Source organism: Anomaloglossus baeobatrachus, chromosome 1 (assembly GCF_048569485.1).
Source record: "Anomaloglossus baeobatrachus isolate aAnoBae1 chromosome 1, aAnoBae1.hap1, whole genome shotgun sequence".
Classification (NCBI taxonomy): Eukaryota; Metazoa; Chordata; class Amphibia; order Anura; family Aromobatidae; genus Anomaloglossus; species Anomaloglossus baeobatrachus.
The window spans coordinates 322,718,353-322,738,553 of record NC_134353.1 but is presented as its reverse complement, the minus strand read 5'-3'; the positions used below and the strand labels follow the sequence as shown (position 1 = coordinate 322,738,553).

The 20,201-nt window shown below is 52.0% G+C and overlaps 1 protein-coding gene across 1 annotated transcript in view; it reads right to left on the bottom strand.

Moving 5' to 3' along the window:
- The window catches only part of SDAD1 (SDA1 domain containing 1), a 164,294-nt gene that overhangs the window by 93,483 nt on the left and 50,610 nt on the right, over nt 1-20,201 (bottom strand). Inside the window, exons 10-11 of the mRNA XM_075337456.1 lie at nt 4,077-4,146; nt 2,208-2,311 (exon numbers count right to left, since the gene is read on the bottom strand). Of these exons, the coding sequence (XP_075193571.1) occupies nt 2,208-2,311; nt 4,077-4,146 (174 nt within the window). The remainder of the gene's footprint in view (nt 1-2,207; nt 2,312-4,076; nt 4,147-20,201) is intronic.

The following is a 20,201-nucleotide window of genomic DNA, read 5'->3' as shown; positions in this document are numbered from 1 at the left end:
GTACGTTTGGGGAATCGAAATTGGTGTTTCTCCTGCTGAGAAGCCGACTCCTCTGCAGGAGGAGGTGGTGGTGAGAGATCCAGCACCTGGTTGATGGACGAGATAAGATCATTTACTAAGGCGTCCCCCTCAGGGGTATCAAGGTTAAGGGCGAAGTCAGGGTCAGAGCCCTGAGTTCCCACGTCCGCCTCGTCTTCCTGAGTGTCCTCAAACTGGGATCCAGAGCAGCGTGAGGAGGCCGGGGAAGAATCCCAGCGAGGCCGCTTAGCAGGTCTGGGGCTGCGATCCGGGCAGGAGTCCTCCGCCTGGGACCTAGGGGCTATCCTGGGAGCGCGCTGCGGCGCGGACCGAGAAGGGCCTGGAGGAAACAAACTAACAGGGACCGGGGCCTGTGAAGAGCCCGGTCTGGACTGCAATGCCTCAAGCAGCTTAGATGACCATTTGTCCATAGACTGAGCAATGGATTGAGAAAGTGACAGAGAGTTTCTCAGCGAAAGAGGCCAACGCCGGTGACTCTGTCCCTGCAGCCTGCTCAGGGGGAGCAAGGGGATCTACCTGAGCCGAGGGGCCCACAATTGCCCTAGGCTCCGGCTGAGCAAGCGTGGAAGGAGTCGAGCATTGATCACAGTGAGGGTAGGGGGATCCCGCAGGCAACATAGCCCCACAAGAGGTGCAGGCCGCGAAAAAAAATCTGTGCCTTAGTAGCTTTGCTCCTTGTGGACGACATGCTGTTGTCTCTTAGGAGAGTGACCACTGAGGGTATATGGGAAAAGGGTATACCGGCTTTCCGAACAGATATAGATATAGAGATAGAGAGATTATATATATATATATATATATATATATATATATATATATATATATATATATATATATATATATATATATATATATATATATATATATATATATATATATATATATATATCCATCCCGGCACCTTAGGGGAGACCAGCACCGGGTGACCGGTGTGGCTTACCAACCGCTCACGTGCGGAGTGTGTCCTCCAGATTCCCTGTCGTGGATCCCCCGGAGCTGCAGAGCCTTGCTGCTGAATAGCATCCACCGGCAGAATGCTAAAAATGGCTGCCGGAGCTCTCAGGGGGGGAGTGGAGCCGAGGGCGGCGCTAGCAGAGAGCGGGAATCTGGAGTCCCCAAGTGGTCAATGAGGGGGGAGGGAGACATGCAGGATGCTCCACCCCTCAAGGCCGACGTCATGTCGGCAATCCCGTCCTTACCCCTGACAGGCAGGCTCGGGGGCGGGATTTTTCGGACTAGGCTGCGGCGAAGCCGGGGGCTAAATTTAAGGCCGCGGCCGACAAGCAGGCACTATCGGCGCGGAAGTCCGCCGAAAAGATAACTGACGGAACCACCGCGGCTTCCGGGGAGAAGGTGCGACCCCTGTACAGTCCCCACATGAGGATACAGAGTACCTTCAAGTTGCAGGGCCCAGTCCCTGGGGATGAAGAAGCTCCGGTCCGGCAGGTTCCACCAGGGGCTGCGGATGGAGCACGGTCCCAGCACATGGATGACCGCATAGGATCCCACTTCTCCCAGAGCCGCATAAGGGATGGTGAAGGAGACGGCATGTGGCTCCAGCCTCCGTACCCGCAATGGGTACCTCAACCTTAACAACACCGCCGACTTAGTGGGGTGAGAAGGGAACATGCCGGGGACCCCATTGGGGACCTCTTTTCTTCCATCCGACATAACTATGTATGAGAATGCATGAGTGGATGTGTGCCTCCTTCCACACAAAGCATAAAACTGAGGAGCCCGTGATCCACGGGAGGGTGTATAGGCAGAGGGGAGGGGTTACACTTTTTTAAAAGTGTAATACTTTGTGTGGCCTCCGGAGGCAGAAGCTATACACCCAATTGTCTGGGTCTCCCAATGGAGCGACAAAGAAATATAATTATATATATTTCCTTTCCTTTGCATTGCTCTTATTTGGAATTAACTCTCTATTGGCACAGCAGCGTGGACGTTTTTCCACTTTTTATCCTTGTTTTTTTTCCTGATAGATGACAGACCTAGTAGAGGGACCAATTGTTTTGACAGCTAAATACTCTCATAAGGCAATATGGAGACTAATAGGATGTGAGTAACACCCCCTTTATAGGCATTCATGCAGTGTTTCTCCAAAAGATTTTTGTGACCTTTTGTAAATGTAAAAGAAGTAGTAAAAAAAATAAACAGCAACTCACCTCATGGATTCCAACCAGCCTGGAAATGAGGTCCATAAACATCATCTTGACTTCAAATCGTTCTTTGGATTTTTCCAGCTCCTTCAAAAGTTTTTCTGCAAAATCTGGAGTAATATTGAAACACATGTAAAAACTGTAAAGTGCTCCCAAGTTTTCCTGTTTCATCAACTCCTCACAAACATTTTTCACTTACAAGGGTCATTTCAGCTTATTACATGCTCTGAAGCTGGCTGTATTGATGGATCTGGCCAATAAAGTTTTTCAGTTTTACATGAACAAAGGCTTATGCGGGCGTCACACGGTACGATCTATCGTGCGATCGTACCCGCGCCCATCGTTTGTGTGTCACGGGCAAATCGCTGCCCGTGTCGCACAAAGTCGTTAAACTGCCTTCATACGTACTTACCTGCTGAGCGACCTCGCTGTGGGCGGTGAACATCCTCTTCCTGAAGGGGGAGGGACGTTCGGCGTCACAGCGATGTCACACAGCCGCCGGCCAATAGAAGCGGAGGGGCGGAGATGAGTGGGACGTAAACATCCCGCCCACCTCCTTTCTTCCGCATAGCCGGCAGGTGCCGCGAGACGCAGGTAAGCTGTGTTCATCGTTCCCGGGGTGTCACAGGGAGCGATATGTGCTGCCCCGGGTACGATGAATAACCGGCGCCATGAAAAATAAACGATTTTTGAAAAATAAGCGACGTGTACACGACTCACGATGTGACCGATTCAGCGTCGCTCGGAGGCGTCACACGAAACGACGTTGCAAACTATGCCGGATGTGCGTCACAAAAACCGTGACCCCGACGATGTATCGCACGATAGATAGTCTCGTGTGACGCCCGCATTTCTTGTTCTGGGGCAAGTAGTAGTTTGAAATAACTCAATTCATTTTACCATGTGATATTGAAACATGGGAGAACTTTCCAAATGTTGTGAAATACGTAATTACTTACCGGTAATGTGTTTTTTCTGAACCCATGACAGCACCACGAATGTAAGGGTGCTGTCATGGGTGCTGGAAAAAACAGGCTTGTCTATTAACAAATGGCATAGGAGGTCTATAGATAGCGATAAAACGATATAATGGATTAAAATCGACTGAATTTGGTGTTACATGGGTAGATAAGACACAGATCCATCATTTAATTTTCTATACTTAATTGTTCTTTTACAGATGTATAATGTAATTGTGTTTCCTTGAATATACAACCTACCCGAAAATAAGCCGTAGCATGATTTTACAGGATTTTTGGAGTGTGCTTGAAATACAAGCCCTACTCTATAAATAAGGCCTAAAGTCAGGACCAGCATTTGGGGGAGGTGAGGGTTGGAAGGACAGGTAAATTGCCTAGGGACTCCAGCATTTTCATTTTGGAGGTTAAAACTGGTTAAGGACCTTTGGTGACATTATGGTCATGTGACCATGATGTCACTAAAGGTCCTTTAACTACAGGAGTCTAGTGGAACTGAAGAGTAGACAGGCTGGTATGCAGAGGCAGCGTTCCATAGAAGGTGGGACAAACTGGGTAATTATTCAGGGTCCCCTGTCTCTTGGAGGTTCCCAGCATTCTATTTGGAGGTTAAGACTGTTTAAGGACTTTTGGTGACATATGATTTGTCTAGTGAATATTGTTATATTCAAATATATGCTGATTTTTTTGTTCAAGAATAAAAAGAAAATAATTAGACCTCCCATGAAATTAAGCTCTAGCCCATCTGACTGAGCAAAAAAATAATATAAGACCTGTCTTATTTTCGGAGAAACACGATACCTACAATAGGATTTTGAAGTCATTAGATAACATCTAACATATAAGATTGAAACGGGAAGTTGGTTTTCTTCGTATCATTAACCATAAATATCATTACCTTGAGGGTCATGCACCAGATGAATCGCTGAAAAGTTGAAAACCTCTGGCCGCCTCTTCTTTTTATGTTGCTGAATGATTCAGAAACAAATGGCAGAAAAGAGCAAAATGAATAAAATAGTGAGGTTTGGCATTTCTTTTTTCACCTCTGATTTCATTTGTAAAACAGATTATAGTCAACTCTCACTCTTTCCATAATGGCTCATGCACATGACCGATTATACCGAACGAGTACTATCCTTGTACTCATGATATTCTAGGCTGATGTGTATGTCTGATTTTTCTTCAGACCAAGTGGTTTAAAGAGGAATTTTCACCAGTATTAGTAAGCTTAATTAACCACATCAAGGAATAGTGGCTGCAGATCTGAATAATAATTTGAAAAAAATAAAATAAAAAAAAGAACACACCCCATCAATTTTAGAACCACATACTTTTTCCCGAGAGACGTAAAGATAGCCAGCCCTAATCACTTCAACTATTGTGTAGTGTAGAGCAGAGATGTGTGATTACTGTATTTTTATAAGACGCACTTTTCCTCCCAAAAATTTGGGAGGAAAGAAGGAAATTTTGTTTACTTACCGTAAATTCCTTTTCTTCTAGCTCCAATTGGGAGACCCAGACAATTGGGTGTATAGGCTATGCCTCCGGAGGCCGCACAAAGTATTACACTAAAAGTGTAAAGCCCCTCCCCTTCTGCCTATACACCCCCCGTGCTCCCACGGGCTCCTCAGTTTTGGTGCAAAAGCAAGAAGGAGGAAGAAGGGAATTTTGTTACTTACCGTAAATTCCTTTTCTTCTAGCTCCTATTGGGAGACCCAGACGATTGGGGTGTATAGCACTGCCTCCGGAGGCCACACAAAGCAATTACACTAAAAAGTGTAAGGCCCCTCCCCTTCTGGCTATACACCCCCAGTGGGATCACTGGCTCACCAGTTTTAGTGCAAAAGCAAGAAGGAGGAAAGCCAATAACTGGTTTAAACAAATTCACTCCGAAGTAACCTCGGAGAACTGAAAACCGTTCAACATGAACAACATGTGTACCCGAAAAACAACCAAAAATCCCGAAGGACAACAGGGCGGGTGCTGGGTCTCCCAATAGGAGCTAGAAGAAAAGGAATTTACGGTAAGTAACAAAATTCCCTTCTTCTTCGGCGCTCCATTGGGAGACCCAGACGATTGGGACGTCCAAAAGCTGTCCCTGGGTGGGTAAAGAATACCTCATGTTAGAGCTGCAAGACAGCCCTCCCCTATATGGAGGCAACTGCCGCCTGCAGGACTCTTCTACCTAGGCTGGCGTCCGCCGAAGCGTAGGTATGCACCTGATAATGTTTGGTGAAAGTGTGCAGACTCGACCAGGTAGCTGCCTGGCACACCTGTTGAGCCGTAGCCTGGTGTCGCAATGCCCAGGACGCACCCACGGCTCTGGTAGAATGGGCCTTCAGCCCTGATGGAACCGGAAGCCCAGCAGAACGGTAGGCTTCAAGAATTGGTTCTTTGATCCATCGAGCCAGGGTGGCTTTGGAAGCCTGCGACCCTTTGCGCTTGCCAGCGACAAGGACAAAGAGTGCATCCGAGCGGCGCAGGGGCGCCGTGCGGGAAATGTAGATTCTGAGTGCTCTCACCAGATCTAACAAATGTAAATCCTTCTCATACCGATGAACTGCATGAGGACAAAACGAAGGCAAAGAGATATCCTGATTAAGATGAAAAGAGGATACCACCTTCGGGAGAAACTCCTGAATGGGGCGCAGCACTACCTTGTCCTGGTGGAAGACCAGGAAGGGAGCCTTGCATGATAGCGCTGCCAGCTCAGACACTCTCCGAAGAGATGTGATCGCTACCAGAAAAACCACTTTCTGTGATAGTCTAGAAAGTGAAACCTCCCTCAGAGGCTCGAAGGGCGGCTTCTGGAGGGCAACTAGTACCCTGTTCAGATCCCATGGATCTAACGGCCGCTTGTACGGGGGTACGATATGGCAAACCCCCTGTAGGAACGTGCGCACCTTAGGAAGGCGTGCCAAACGCCTCTGAAAAAAGACGGATAGCGCCGAGACCTGACCTTTAAGGGAGCCGAGCGACAAACCTTTTTCTAACCCAGATTGCAGGAAAGAAAGAAAGGTAGACAATGCAAATGGCCAGGGAGACACTCCCTGAGCAGAGCACCAGGATAAGAATATCCTCCACGTTCTGTGGTAGATCTTAGCGGACGTGGGCTTCCTAGCCTGTCTCATGGTGGCAACGACCCCTTGGGATAATCCTGAAGACGCTAGGATCCAGGACTCAATGGCCACACAGTCAGGTTCAGGGCCGCAGAATTCCGATGGAAAAACGGCCCTTGGGACAGTAAGTCTGGTCGGTCTGGTAGTGCCCACGGTTGGCCGACCGTGAGCTGCCACAGATCCGGATACCACGCCCTCCTCGGCCAGTCTGGAGCGACGAGTATGACGCGGCTGCAATCGGATCTGATCTTGCGTAGCACTCTGGGCAAGAGTGCCAGAGGTGGAAACACATAAGGGAGCCGGAACTGCGACCAATCTTGCACTAGGGCGTCTGCCGCCAGCGCTCTTTGATCGCGAGACCGTGCCATGAAGGTTGGGACCTTGTTGTTGTGCCGGGACGCCATGAGGTCGACGTCCGGCCTTCCCCATCGGCGACAGATTTCCTGAAACGCGTCTGGGTGAAGGGACCATTCCCCTGCGTCCATGCCCTGGCGACTGAGGAAGTCTGCTTCCCAGTTTTCTACGCCGGGGATGTGAACTGCGGATATGGTGGAGGCCGTGGCTTCCACCCACATCAGAATCCGCCGGACTTCCTGGAAGGCTTGCCGACTGCGTGTCCCCCCTTGGTGGTTGATGTATGCCACCGCTGTGGAGTTGTCCGACTGAATTCGGATCTGCCTTCCTTCCAGCCACTGCTGGAAGGCTAGTAGGGCAAGATACACTGCTCTGATTTCCAGAACATTGATCTGAAGGGTGGACTCCTGCTGAGTCCACGTACCCTGTGCCCTGTGGTGGAGAAAAACTGCTCCCCACCCTGACAGACTCGCGTCTGTCGTGACCACCGCCCAAGACGGTGGTAGGAAGGATCTTCCCTGTGATAATGAGGTGGGAAGAAGCCACCACTGCAGAGAGTCCTTGGCCGTCTGGGAAAGGGAGACTTTCCTGTCCAGGGATTTTGACTTCCCGTCCCATTGGCGGAGAATGTCCAATTGAAGTGGGCGCAGATGAAACTGCGCAAACGGAACCGCCTCCATTGCCGCCACCATCTTCCCGAGGAAGTGCATGAGGCGTCTTAAGGAGTGCGACTGATCTTGAAGGAGAGCCTGCACCCCAGTCTGTAGAGACCGCTGCTTGTCCAGCGGAAGCTTCACTATCGCTGAGAGAGTATGAAACTCCATGCCAAGATACGTTAGTGACTGGGTCGGTGACAGATTTGACTTTGAGAAGTTGATGATCCACCCGAACGTCTGGAGAGTCTCCAGTGCAACAGTCAAGCTGAGTTGGCATGCCTCTTGAGAGGGTGCCTTGACCAGTAGATCGTCCAAGTAAGGGATCACAGAGTGTCCCTGAGAGTGCAAGACTGCTACCACTGCCGCCATGATCTTGGTGAACACCCGTGGGGCTGTCGCGAGACCAAATGGCAGAGCTACGAACTGAAGATGGTCGTCTCCTATCACGAAGCGTAGAAAGCGTTGGTGCTCTGTAGCAATCGGCACGTGGAGATAAGCATCCTTGATGTCTATTGATGCTAGGAAATCTCCTTGAGACATTGAGGCAATGACTGAGCGGAGGGATTCCATCCGGAACAGCCTGGCGTTCACATGCTTGTTGAGCAGTTTTAGGTCCAGAACAGGACGGAATGAGCCGTCCTTTTTTGGCACCACAAAGAGATTGGAGTAAAAACCTTGACCTTGTTCCTGAAGAGGAACAGGGACCACCACTCCATCTGCTCTTAGAGAAGTCACCGCCTGCAGAAGGGCATCTGCTCGGTCGGGATGTGGGGAAGTTCTGAAGAACCGAGGCGGAGGCCGAGAACTGAACTCTATCCTGTACCCGTGAGACAAAATGTCTGTTACCCACCGGTCTTTGACCTGTGGCAGCCAAATGTCGCAAAAGCGGGAGAGCCTGCCACCGACCGAGGATGCGGAGGGAGGCGGCCGAAAGTCATGAGGCAGCCGCCTTGGAAGCGGTACCTCCGGTTGCTTTCTTGGGGCGTGAGTGAGCCCGCCAGGAATCAGAGCTCCTTTGCTCTTTCTGAGTCCCTTTGGACGAGGAGAATTGGGGCTTGCCCGAGCCTCGAAAGGACCGAAACTTCGACTGCCACTTCCTCTGTTGAGGTTTGCTTGATCTGGGCTGGGGTAAGGAGGAGTCCTTACCTTTGGACTGTTTAATGATTTCCGCCAATTGCTCACCAAACAGTCTGTCTCCAGATAATGGCAAGCTGGTTAAACATTTTTTAGAAGCAGAATCTGCTTTCCATTCCTTTAACCACAAGGCCCTGCGCAAAACTACAGAGTTGGCGGATGCCATTGAGGTACGGCTCGTAGAGTCCAGTACCGCATTGATAGCGTAGGTCGCAAACGCAGACATTTGCGTAGTTAGGGACGCCACTTGCGGCACTGCTGGACGTATGAGAGAGTCCACCTGTGCCAGACCAGCTGAAATAGCTTGGAGCGCCCACACGGCCGCGAATGCTGGAGCAAACGACGCGCCGATAGCTTCATAGACAGATTTCAACCAAAGGTCCATCTGTCTGTCATTGGCATCTTTAAGTGAAGCCCCATCCTCCACTGCAACTATGGATCTAGCTGCAAGCCTGGATATTGGAGGGTCCACTTTTGGACACTGGGTCCAGCGTTTGACCACGTCAGGGGGAAAAGGATAACGTGTATCCTTAAGGCGTTTAGAAAAACGCTTGTCCGGATAAGTATTGTGTTTCTGGATGGATTCTCTGAAGTCAGAGTGGTCCAGAAAAGTACTCAATTTACGCTTGGGATACAGGAAATGGAATTTCTCCTGCTGTGCAGCTGCCTCCTCTGCAGAAGGGGCTGGGGGAGAAATATCCAACAGCCTATTGATGGCCGCTATAAGGTCATTTACCATGGCGTCACCATCTGGCGTATCCAAATTGAGTGCGGCGTCAGGACAAGACTCCTGATCACCCACCTCTGAACCATCATATAGGGACCCTTCTCGCTGAGACCCTGATCCGCGTGATGACGTGGAGGGTCTCTCCCAGCGAGCTCGCTTAGGCGGACTGGGACTGTCATCGGAGTCAGAGCCCTCAGCCTGTGATGCCTGGGACCCCCTTGAAGTACGGATTAGTTCCAACTGAGGGGGACCGGGGAACATAGACACAGCAGTGTCTATGGTCTGAGCAACTGGCCTGGACTGCAAGGTCTCCAGGATTTTTGTCATAGTCACAGACATTTTATCAGCAAAGACTGCAAATTCTGTCCCCGTCACCGGGGCAGGGTTCACAGGCGTCTCTGCCTGGGCTACCACCACAATAGGCTCTGGCTGACGAAGTGCCACTGGGACTGAACATTGCACACAATGAGAGTCGTTGGAGCCTGCTGGTAGATTAGCCCCACATGCTGTACAAGCCGTGTATACAGCCCGTGCCTTGGCACCCTTGCGTTTTGCGGATGACATGCTGTTGTCTCCTCAAAGCAATATAGGGTGTACAGCCAAGAAGCGACCTTACAGTGCAGTATATAAATATATCTGGTACAGCGAAAAATATAACACTGTGGCACTAGTGGGGCCGCACGTATGTGCTGCTTACCGCCCGCTTAGCGCGGGTGTGTGGTCGCCAGAAACCCCTAGCCTGGGTCCCCCAGAGCCTGCGTCCGTTCTCCAGCCAGACTGCATGTGTATAATGGCTGCCGGCGTCCTGGGGAGCTGCAAGCCTGGGGGCGGGCCTAGGGCGTGCACAGAGAAAAAGCGCGAAGCCTGTGTCCTACTGTGCTCAGTGAGAGGGCTGGAGCATGTAAATCGTGCTCCAGCCCTCGGCGCTGCCGATTGAACAACGTCTCTCCCCTACCCTGATTGACAGGGTGGGGGGCGTTAACGAAGCGGAGCTAGGCCGCAGAAAACCGGGGACTCAAGTTAGAAGCGCCGCCGCCGTAAAAGCGCGGTCGGCGCGTCCCCGGCGCACTACAAGTCGCAGCTGCGCCGCCGCTCCAGGGGCGGTCGGCGCGGCGATCCACACACAAAGTCCCCCAGTAATCTGCGGGGACTATAAGCCCAGCGCACAGCGCTACAGTCCCCGGCGCACTAGCACACCCAGCAAGCCTGGGGTGTGCGTGGCCTGCCATACGGGGACACAGAGTACCTGAAAGTTGCAGGGCCTTGTCCCTGAACGGCACTCCCGCTCCACATCCAGCAGGTTCTATGGGTCTGTGGATGGAGCCCGGCCTCAGGGCTTGGTGGCCGGTAAGATCCCACTTCCTCAGAGCCCCTCAGGGGGATGGGGAAGGAAAACAGCATGTGGGCTCCAGCCTCCGTACCCGCAATGGGTACCTCAACCTTACAAACCACAAGTGGGGTAAGAAGGGAGCATGCTGGGGGCCCCATATGGGCCCTCTTTTCTTCCATCCGATATAGTCAGCAGCTACTGCTGACTAAACAGTGGAGCTATGCGTGGATGTCTGACCTCCTTCGCACAAAGCAGAAAACTGGTGAGCCAGTGATCCCACTGGGGGTGTATAGCCAGAAGGGGAGGGGCCTTACACTTTTTAGTGTAATTGCTTTGTGTGGCCTCCGGAGGCAGTGCTATACACCCCAATCGTCTGGGTCTCCCAATGGAGCGCCGAAGAAAAACAAATTATAAACTGGTTTAAAGTAAATTCAATCCGAAGGAATATCGGAGAACTGAAACCATTCAACATGAACAACATGTGTACACAAAAAAACAGGGGCGGGTGCTGGGTCTCCCAATTGGAGCTAGAAGAAAAGGAATTTACGGTAAGTAAACAAAATTCCCTTCTTCTTTGTCGCTCCATGGGAGACCCAGACAATTGGGACGTCCAAAAGCAGTCCCTGGGTGGGTAAATAATACCTCATAATAGAGCCGTAACGGCTCCTTCCTACAGGTGGGCAACCGCCGCCTGAAGGACTCGCCTACCTAGGCTGGCATCCGCCGAAGCATAGGTATGCACCTGATAGTGTTTCGTGAAAGTGTGCAGGCTCGACCAGGTAGCCGCCTGACACACCTGCTGAGCCGTAGCCTGGTGCCTCAAAGCCCAGAACGCACCCACGGCTCTGGTAGAATGGGCCTTCAGCCCTGAGGGAACCGGAAGCCCCGCCGAACGGTAAGCTTCGATAATTGGTTCCTTGATCCACCGAGCCAGGGTTGATTTGGAAGCCTGTGACCCTTTACGCTGGCCAGCGACAAGGACAAAGAGTGCATCCGAGCGGCGCAGGGGCGCCGTCCGAGAAATGTAGAGTCTGAGTGTTCTCACCAGATCTAACAAGTGCAAATCCTTTTCACATTGGTGAATTGGATGAGGGCAAAAAGAGGGTAAGGAGATATCCTGATTGAGATGAAACGGGGATACCACCTTAGGTAGAAATTCTGGAACCGGACGCAGAACCACCTTGTCCTGGTGAAACACCAGGAAAGGGGCTTTGCATGACAATGCTGCTAGCTCAGACACTCTCCGAAGTGAAGTGACTGCTACTAGGAAAACCACTTTCTGCGAAAGGCGTGAGAGAGAGATATCCCTCATTGGCTCGAACGGTGGTTTCTCAAGAACCATCAGCACCCTGTTCAGATCCCAGGGTTCTAACGGCCGCTTGTAAGGAGGGACGATGTGACAAACCCCCTGCAGGAACGTGCGTACCTGTGGAAGTCTGGCCAAGCGCTTCTGAAAAAACACAGAGAGCGCAGAGACTTGTCCCTTAATGGAGCCAAGCGACAAACCCTTTTCCAGTCCGGACTGAAGAAAGGACAGAAAGGTGGGCAAGGCAAATGGCCAGGGAGAAAAACCCTGATCAGAGCACCATGACAGGAATATTTTCCACGTCCTGTGGTAGATCTTGGCGGACGTTGGTTTCCTAGCCTGTCTCATAGTGGCAATGACCTCTTGAGATAATCCTGAAGACGCTAAGATCCAGGACTCAATGGCCACACAGTCAGGTTGAGGGCCGCAGAATTCAGATGGAAAAACGGCCCTTGAGACAGCAAGTCTGGTCGGTCTGGTAGTGCCCACGGTTGGCCGACCGTGAGATGCCACAGATCCGGGTACCACGACCTCCTCGGCCAGTCTGGAGCGACGAGGATGGCGCGGCGGCAGTCGGCCCTGATCTTGCGTAACACTCTGGACAACAGTGCCAGCGGAGGAAACACATAAGGGAGTTGAAACTGCGACCAATCCTGAACTAAGGCATCTGCCGCCAGAGCTCTGTGATCGTGAGAACGTGCCATGAATGCCGTGACCTTGTTGTTGTGCCGGGACGCCATTAGGTCGACGTCCGGCATCCCCCAGCGGCAACAGATCTCCTGAAACACGTCCGGGTGAAGGGACCATTCCCCTGCGTCCATGCCCTGGCGACTGAGAAAGTCTGCTTCCCAGTTTTCTACGCCCGGGATGTGAACTGCGGAGATGGTGGAGGCCGTGGCTTCCACCCACATCAAAATCCGCCGGACTTCCTGGAAGGCTTGCCGGCTGCGTGTTCCTCCTTGGTGGTTGATGTAAGCCACCGCTGTGGAGTTGTCCGACTGAATTCGGATCTGCTTGCCTTCCAGCCATTGCTGGAAAGCTTTTAGGGCTAGATACACTGCCCTGATCTCCAGAACATTGATCTGAAGTGAGGACTCCTGCCGAGTCCACGTACCCTGAGCCCTGTGGTGGAGAAAGACTGCTCCGCACCCTGACAGACTCGCGTCCGTCGTGACCACCGCCCAGGATGGGGGTAGGAAGGATTTCCCCTTCGATAATGAAGTGGGAAGAAGCCACCACCGAAGGGAAGCTTTGGTTGCCTGAGAGAGGGAGACGTTCCTGTCGAGGGACGTCGGCTTCCTGTCCCATTTGCGTAGGATGTCCCATTGAAGTGGACGCAGATGAAACTGCGCGAAAGGGACTGCCTCCATTGCTGCCACCATCTTCCCCAGGAAGTGCATGAGGCGCCTCAAGGGGTGTGACTGACCTTGAAGGAGAGATTGCACCCCCGTCTGTAGTGAACGCTGCTTGTTCAGCGGAAGCTTCACTATCGCTGAGAGGGTATGAAACTCCATGCCATGATATGTCAGCGATTGGGCCGGTGTCAGATTTGACTTTGGCAAATTGATGATCCACCCGAAACTCTGTAGAGTCTCCAGAGTAGCGGTGAGGCTGTGCTGGCATGCCTCTTGAGAGGGAGCCTTGACCAGCAGATCGTCTAAGTAAGGGATCACCGAGTGACCCTGAGAGTGGAGGACCGCAACTACTGCAGCCATAACCTTGGTGAAAACCCGTGGGGCTGTCGCCAGGCCGAACGGCAGTGCCACGAACTGCAGGTGTTCGTCTCCTATGGCGAAGCGCAGGAAGCGCTGATGCTCTGGAGCAATCGGTACGTGGAGATAAGCATCTTTGATATCGATCGATGCAAGGAAATCTCCTTGGGACATTGAGGTGATGACGGAGCGGAGGGATTCCATCCGGAAACGCCTGGCCTTTACGTGTTTGTTGAGCAGTTTTAGGTCCAGGACAGGACGGAAAGATCCGTCTTTCTTTGGGACCACAAACAGGTTGGAGTAAAAACCGTGACCCTGTTGCTGAAGAGGAACAGGGACCACCACTCCTTCTGTCTTCAGAGTGTCCAGCGCCTGCAGAAGAGCATCGGCTCGCTCGGGAGGCGGAGATGTTCTGAAAAATAGAGTCGGAGGACGAGAATTGAACTCTATCCTGTAACCGTGAGACAGAATGTCTCTCACCCAACGGTCTTTTACCTGTGGCAGCCAAATGTCGGAAAAGCCGGAGAGCCTGCCACCGACCGAGGATGCGGTGTGAGGGGGCCGTAAGTCATGAGGAAGCCGCCTTGGTGGCGGCACCTCCGGCGGTCTTTTTAGGGCGTGCCTTAGACCGCCATGGATCGGAGTTCCTCTGATCCTTCTGAGGACCTTTGGACGAGGAGAATTGGGACCTGCCCACGCCCCGAAAGGACCGAAACCTCGACTGTCCCCTTCTCTGTTGGGGTAATCTTGGTTTGGCCTGGGGTAAGGATGTTTCCTTTCCCTTGGATTGTTTGATGATTTCATCCAGCCTCTCACCAAACAAACGGTCGCCAGAAAATGGCAAACCGGTTAAGCACTTTTTGGAAGCTGAATCTGCCTTCCATTCCCGAAGCCACAAGGCCCTTCGTATTGCCACCGAATTGTCGGCTGCAACCGCCGTACGGCTCGCAGAGTCCAGGACAGCATTAATAGCGTAGGACGCAAATGCCGACGTTTGAGAGGTTATAGACGCCACTTGCGGCGCAGACGTACGTGTAAGTGCGTCAATTTGCGCTTGACCCGCTGCAATAGCTTGGAGCGCCCATACGGCTGCGAATGCTGGAGCAAAAGACGCGCCGATAGCTTCATAGATGGATTTCAACCAGAGCTCCATCTGTCTGTCAGTGGCATCCTTGAGCGAAGCCCCATCTTCAACTGCAACTATGGATCTAGCCGCCAGTCTGGAGATTGGAGGATCCACCTTGGGACACTGAGTCCAGCCCTTGACCACGTCAGGGGGGGAAGGGATACCGTGTATCCTTAAGGCGCTTAGAAAAACGCTTATCTGGATTAGCCCGGTGTTTCTGGACTGCCTCTCTGAAGTCAGAGTGGTCCAGAAACATACTCGTTGTACGTTTGGGGAACCTAAAACGGAATTTCTCCTGCTGAGAAGCTGACTCCTCTACTGGGTGAGCAGAGGGAGAAATATCCAACATTTGATTTATGGACGCGATAAGATCATTCACTATGGCGTCCCCATCAGGAGTATCAAGGTTGAGCGCAGCCTCAGAATTAGAAAACTGATCAGCTACCTCCGCTTCACCATACAGAGAGTCCTCCCGCTGAGACCCTGACCAATGTGATGATGTCGAGGGAATTTCCAAGCGAGCTCGCTTAAGCGGTCTGGGGCTGCGGTCCGTGTCAGAGACCTCACCCTGGGATCTATGAGACACCCCGGGAGGACATGGTTGTTCCGACTGAGGGGAACTAGGTGGCAATGATTCCACAGTGTCCCTGGTTTGAGATACCGGTCTGGACTGCAAAGCTTCTAGTATCTTAGCCATAGTCTCAGAAAGCCTTTCAGTAAAAGCTGTAAACTCCGTCCCTGTCACCTGGACAGTGTTAGCAGGTGGTTCCCCCTGGGCCTCCCTTAGCAGAGGCTCCGGCTGAGTAAGTGCCACGGGGGCCGAGCAGTGCACACAATGAGGGTCAGTGGAGCCTGCCGGTAGTGAGGCCGTACATGCGGCGCAGGCAGCATAGTAAGCCTGTGTTTTGGCACCCCTGCTTCTTGTGGGCACCATGCTGTTGACTCCCCTGAGCAACACAATAGGGTATATAGCCAGAAACAACCGTGCACCATACAGTGTAAAGTATACCTATAAATATATTTACACTACTGCACAAGTGGGGCTAGCACCTGAGGTGCTGCTTACCGCCCGCTTAGAGCGGTTGTGTGGCCAGCAGAATCCCTGTCTGAGTCCCCCAGCGCTTGTCTGTCCTCTGCAGCGTCAGAGGAGCTGAGTAATGGCTGCCGGCGTCCTAAGGAGAGGAGGGAGACCTGGGCGTGACCCAGAAAGTGCGGGAACTGGTGCCCCACTGTGCACAGTGAGGGGGGTGGAGTATGCAAAGCATGCTCCAGCCCTCAGTGCTGCTGTGCTGTACAGCGTCCCGCCCTTCCCCTGACTGGCAGGGCTGGGGGCGGGAAGAACGAGACTAGGCCGCAAAAAGCCGGGGACTCGAGTTATGAGCGCGGCCGCCGTAAAAGCGCGGTCGGCGCTGAAGTCCCCGGCGCACTAACAGTCCGAGCCGCGCCGCAGTAATAGTAATGGCAGCGGCGGTCAGCGCGGCAGTCCCCTTACACTAACACACTCAGCGACGCTGCAGTGTGTAATAGCACAAACGCGGTCAGCGCCGCAGTCCCCGGTGCACTAGCACACCCAGCAATGCTGGAGTGTTGCTGTGCGCGGTCCCCACAGGGACACAGAGTACCTTCAAGTAGCAGGGCCATGTCCCTGAACGATACTCGGCTCCTATCCAGCAGAGTCCTCAGGAGCTGTGGATGCAGCACGGTCTCAGTGCCTGGAGACCGATAGGATCCCACTTCACCCAGAGCCCTAAGGGGGATGGGGAAGGAAAACAGCATGTGGGCTCCAGCCTCCGTACCCGCAATGGATACCTCAACCTTAACAACACCGCCGACAAGAGTGGGGTGAGAAGGGAGCATGCTGGGGGCCCTTTAAGGGCCCTCTTTTCTTCCATCCGACATAGTCAGCAGCTGCTGCTGACTAAGCTGTGGAGCTATGCGTGCATGTCTGCCTCCTTCGCACAAAGCAAAAAACTGAGGAGCCCGTGGGAGCACGGGGGGTGTATAGGCAGAAGGGGAGGGGCTTTACACTTTTAGTGTAATACTTTGTGCGGCCTCCGGAGGCATAGCCTATACACCCAATTGTCTGGGTCTCCCATGGAGCGACAAAGAAATGAGGGGTGCGTCTTAAAATCCGAATGTAGCTTACCGGGTGCTGCCGGCGCTGGTCAGTACCGCCCTGTTGTGTGCATCAGGCGACGCCGTTCTGCTCGGCTCTGTTCGGTTCTGCTCGGCGCGCGGCTGCTGCTCTGTTCTGCTCTGACTCACCGCCCCCCCTTTCCACACAGAGGAGAGCGGCGACACCGGCCCCACACAGAGGAGAGCAGCGACACCGGCCCCACACAGAGGAGAGCGGCGACACCGGCCCCACACAATTTCCTCCAAATTTGGGGTGTGTCTTATAAAACCTTATGCAGCAATCAATATGGAGGGAGGGGAAGAGCTGACAGAGCTGTGAGAGGAGAGCTGCAGAGGTGTTCTTAATCACACACAGCTCTGCTGTATTATAAAAATTCTAACCTATATTTTACAAGTTATCACCAAAATGAAGATAAGAAAAAAAAACACAACTTTTTATTCAGCTTTGCAGCCACTATTCCATGATGTGGCTAGTTTAACATGCTAAACCTGGATAAAGATCCTCTTTAACAAGTTCAAGACCACGCCATTTTTCTCCCTTAATGGCCAGGCACATTTTCTGATTTTTTGCACATTTTGCTATTAGAGCTCTACACTTTTTTTTTTTTTTTTTCTTCATTTGGATATTCAAATAATTTCGCTCCTTTTTTCTGTGAAACATTGGGGTCGGATGTTTGTACTTTTCCTGTAAATTCTAAAACTGTGCCATTTATAAATCATAAAAATGCTTAACACCCCTGTAACTCAGGTTGGCTTATTTAGCCTCAGTTATAGGGCAAATCCAGCCTCCTGGGAGCACTGCAGATCTGATCTAAGTCTGTTAGGACTCAGCAGCTCCTGCTTCCTCCAGGCACCAGCGATGACATGATTACTGGCTCCACAGCAGGAATTGCCATCAGTGTTTCTTATACTGTATACTTAGCACTTGTTCAGAGCTGTGTAAACCACGTTCTCATGCAGTGGCTTACTATGCAATGAAGTTTTAGAACGTCACTGCAAACAATGTGGAATACCCAAAATTTAAAATCTATGGGCGGCTCTGAATTAATCAGTATAAGCATGAAAAATGAAGTGAACCATATATCAATAAACAAGACCGCTAAAAGAACGGAATTTTGTTTACTTACCGTAAATTCCTTTTCTTCTAGCTCTAATTGGGAGACCCAGACAATTGGGTGTATAGGCTATGCCTCCGGAGGCAGCACAAAGTATTACACTCAAAAGTGTTAAGCCCCTCCCCTTCTGCCTATACACCCCCCGTGCTCCCACGGGCTCCTCAGTTTTGGTGCAAAAGCAAGAAGGAGGAAAAATAATTATAAACTGGTTTAAAGTAAATTCAATCCGAAGGAACATCGGAGAACTGAAACCATTCAACATGAACAACATGTGTACACAAAAAAAACAGGGGCGGGTGCTGGGTCTCCCAATTAGAGCTAGAAGAAAAGGAATTTACGGTAAGTAAACAAAATTCCGTTCTTTTTCGCTCTATTGGGAGACCCAGACAATTGGGACGTCCAAAAGCAGTCCCTGGGTGGGTAAAATAATACCTCGAAAGAGAGCCGTAAAACGGCCCTTTCCTACAGGTGGGCAACCGCCGCCTGAAGGACTCGTCTACCTAGGCTGGCATCCGCCGCAGCATAGGTATGCACCTGATAGTGTTTCGTGAAAGTGTGCAGGCTCGACCAGGTAGCCGCCTGACACACCTGCTGAGCCGTAGCCTGGTGCCTCAAAGCCCAGGACGCGCCCACGGCTCTGGTAGAATGTGCCTTCAGCCCTGAGGGAACCGGAAGCCCAGCCGAACGGTAAGCTTCGATAATTGGCTCCTTGATCCACCGAGCCAGGGTTGATTTGGAAGCCTGTGACCCTTTACGCTGGCCAGCGACAAGGACAAAGAGTGCATCCGAGCGGCGCAGGGGCGCCGTACGAGAAATGTAGAGTCTGAGTGTTCTCACCAGATCTAACAAGTGCAAATCCTTTTCACATTGGTGAACTGGATGAGGATAAAAAGAAGGTAAGGAGATATCCTGATTGAGATGAAAGGGGGATACAACCTTAGGAAGAAATTCCGGAACCGGACGTAGAACCACCTTGTCCTGGTGAAACACCAGAAAAGGGGCTTTGCATGACAAAGCTGCTAGCTCAGACACTCTCCGAAGAGAGGTGACTGCCACTAGGAAGACCACCTTCTGCGAAAGGCGTGAGAGAGATATCTCTCATTGGCTCGAATGGTGGTTTCTGAAGAACCATCAGCACCCTGTTCAGATCCCAGGGTTCTAACGGCCGCTTGTAAGGTGGAACGATGTGACAGACTCCCTGCAGGAACGTGCGTACCTGTGGAAGTCTAGCTAGGCGCTTCTGGAAAAATACCGAGAGCGCCGAAACTTGTCCCTTAAGGGAGCCAAGCGACAAACCCTTTTCCAGTCCAGATTGAAGGAAGGACAGAAAAGTAGGTAATGCAAATGGCCAGGGAGAAAAACCCTGAGCAGAGCACCATGACAGAAAAATTTTCCACGTCCTGTGATAGATCTTGGCGGACGTTGGTTTCCTAGCCTGTCTCATAGTGGCAATGACATCCTGAGATAATCCTGAAGACGCTAGGATCCAGGACTCAATGGCCACGCAGTCAGGTTGAGGGCCGCAGAATTCAGATGGAAAAACGGCCCTTGAGACAGCAAGTCTGTTCGGTCTGGTAGTGCCCACGGTTGGCCGACCGTGAGATGCCACAGATCCGGGTACCACGACCTCCTCGGCCAGTCTGGAGCGACGAGGATGGCGCGGCGGCAGTCGGCCCTGATCTTGCGTAACACTCTGGGCAACAGTGCCAGCGGAGGAAACACATACGGGAGCTGAAACTGCGACCAATCCTGAACTAAGGCGTCTGCCGCCAGAGCTCTGGGGTCTTGAGACCTTGCCATGAACATTGGTACCTTGTTTTTGTGCCGGGACGCCATGAGGTCGACGTCCGGCACCCCCCAGCGGCAACAGATCTCCTGAAACACGTCTGGGTGAAGGGACCATTCCCCTGCGTCCATGCCCTGGCGACTGAGATAATCTGCTTCCCAGTTTTCCACGCCTGGGATGTGAACTGCGGATATGGTGGAGGACGTGGCTTCCACCCACATCAAGATCCGCCGGACTTCCTGGAAGGCTTGACGACTGCGTGTGCCGCCTTGGTGATTGATGTATGCCACCGCTGTGGAATTGTCCGACTGAATTCGGATCTGCTTGCCCGCCAGCCACTGCTGGAACGCTTTCAGGGCAAGATACACTGCCTGAATTTCCAGAACATTGATCTGAAGCGAGGACTCTTGCCGGGTCCACGTACCCTGAGCCCTGTGGTGGAGAAAAACCGCTCCCCATCCTGACAGACTCGCGTCTGTCGTGACTACTTCCCAGGATGGGGGAAGGAAGGATTTCCCCTCC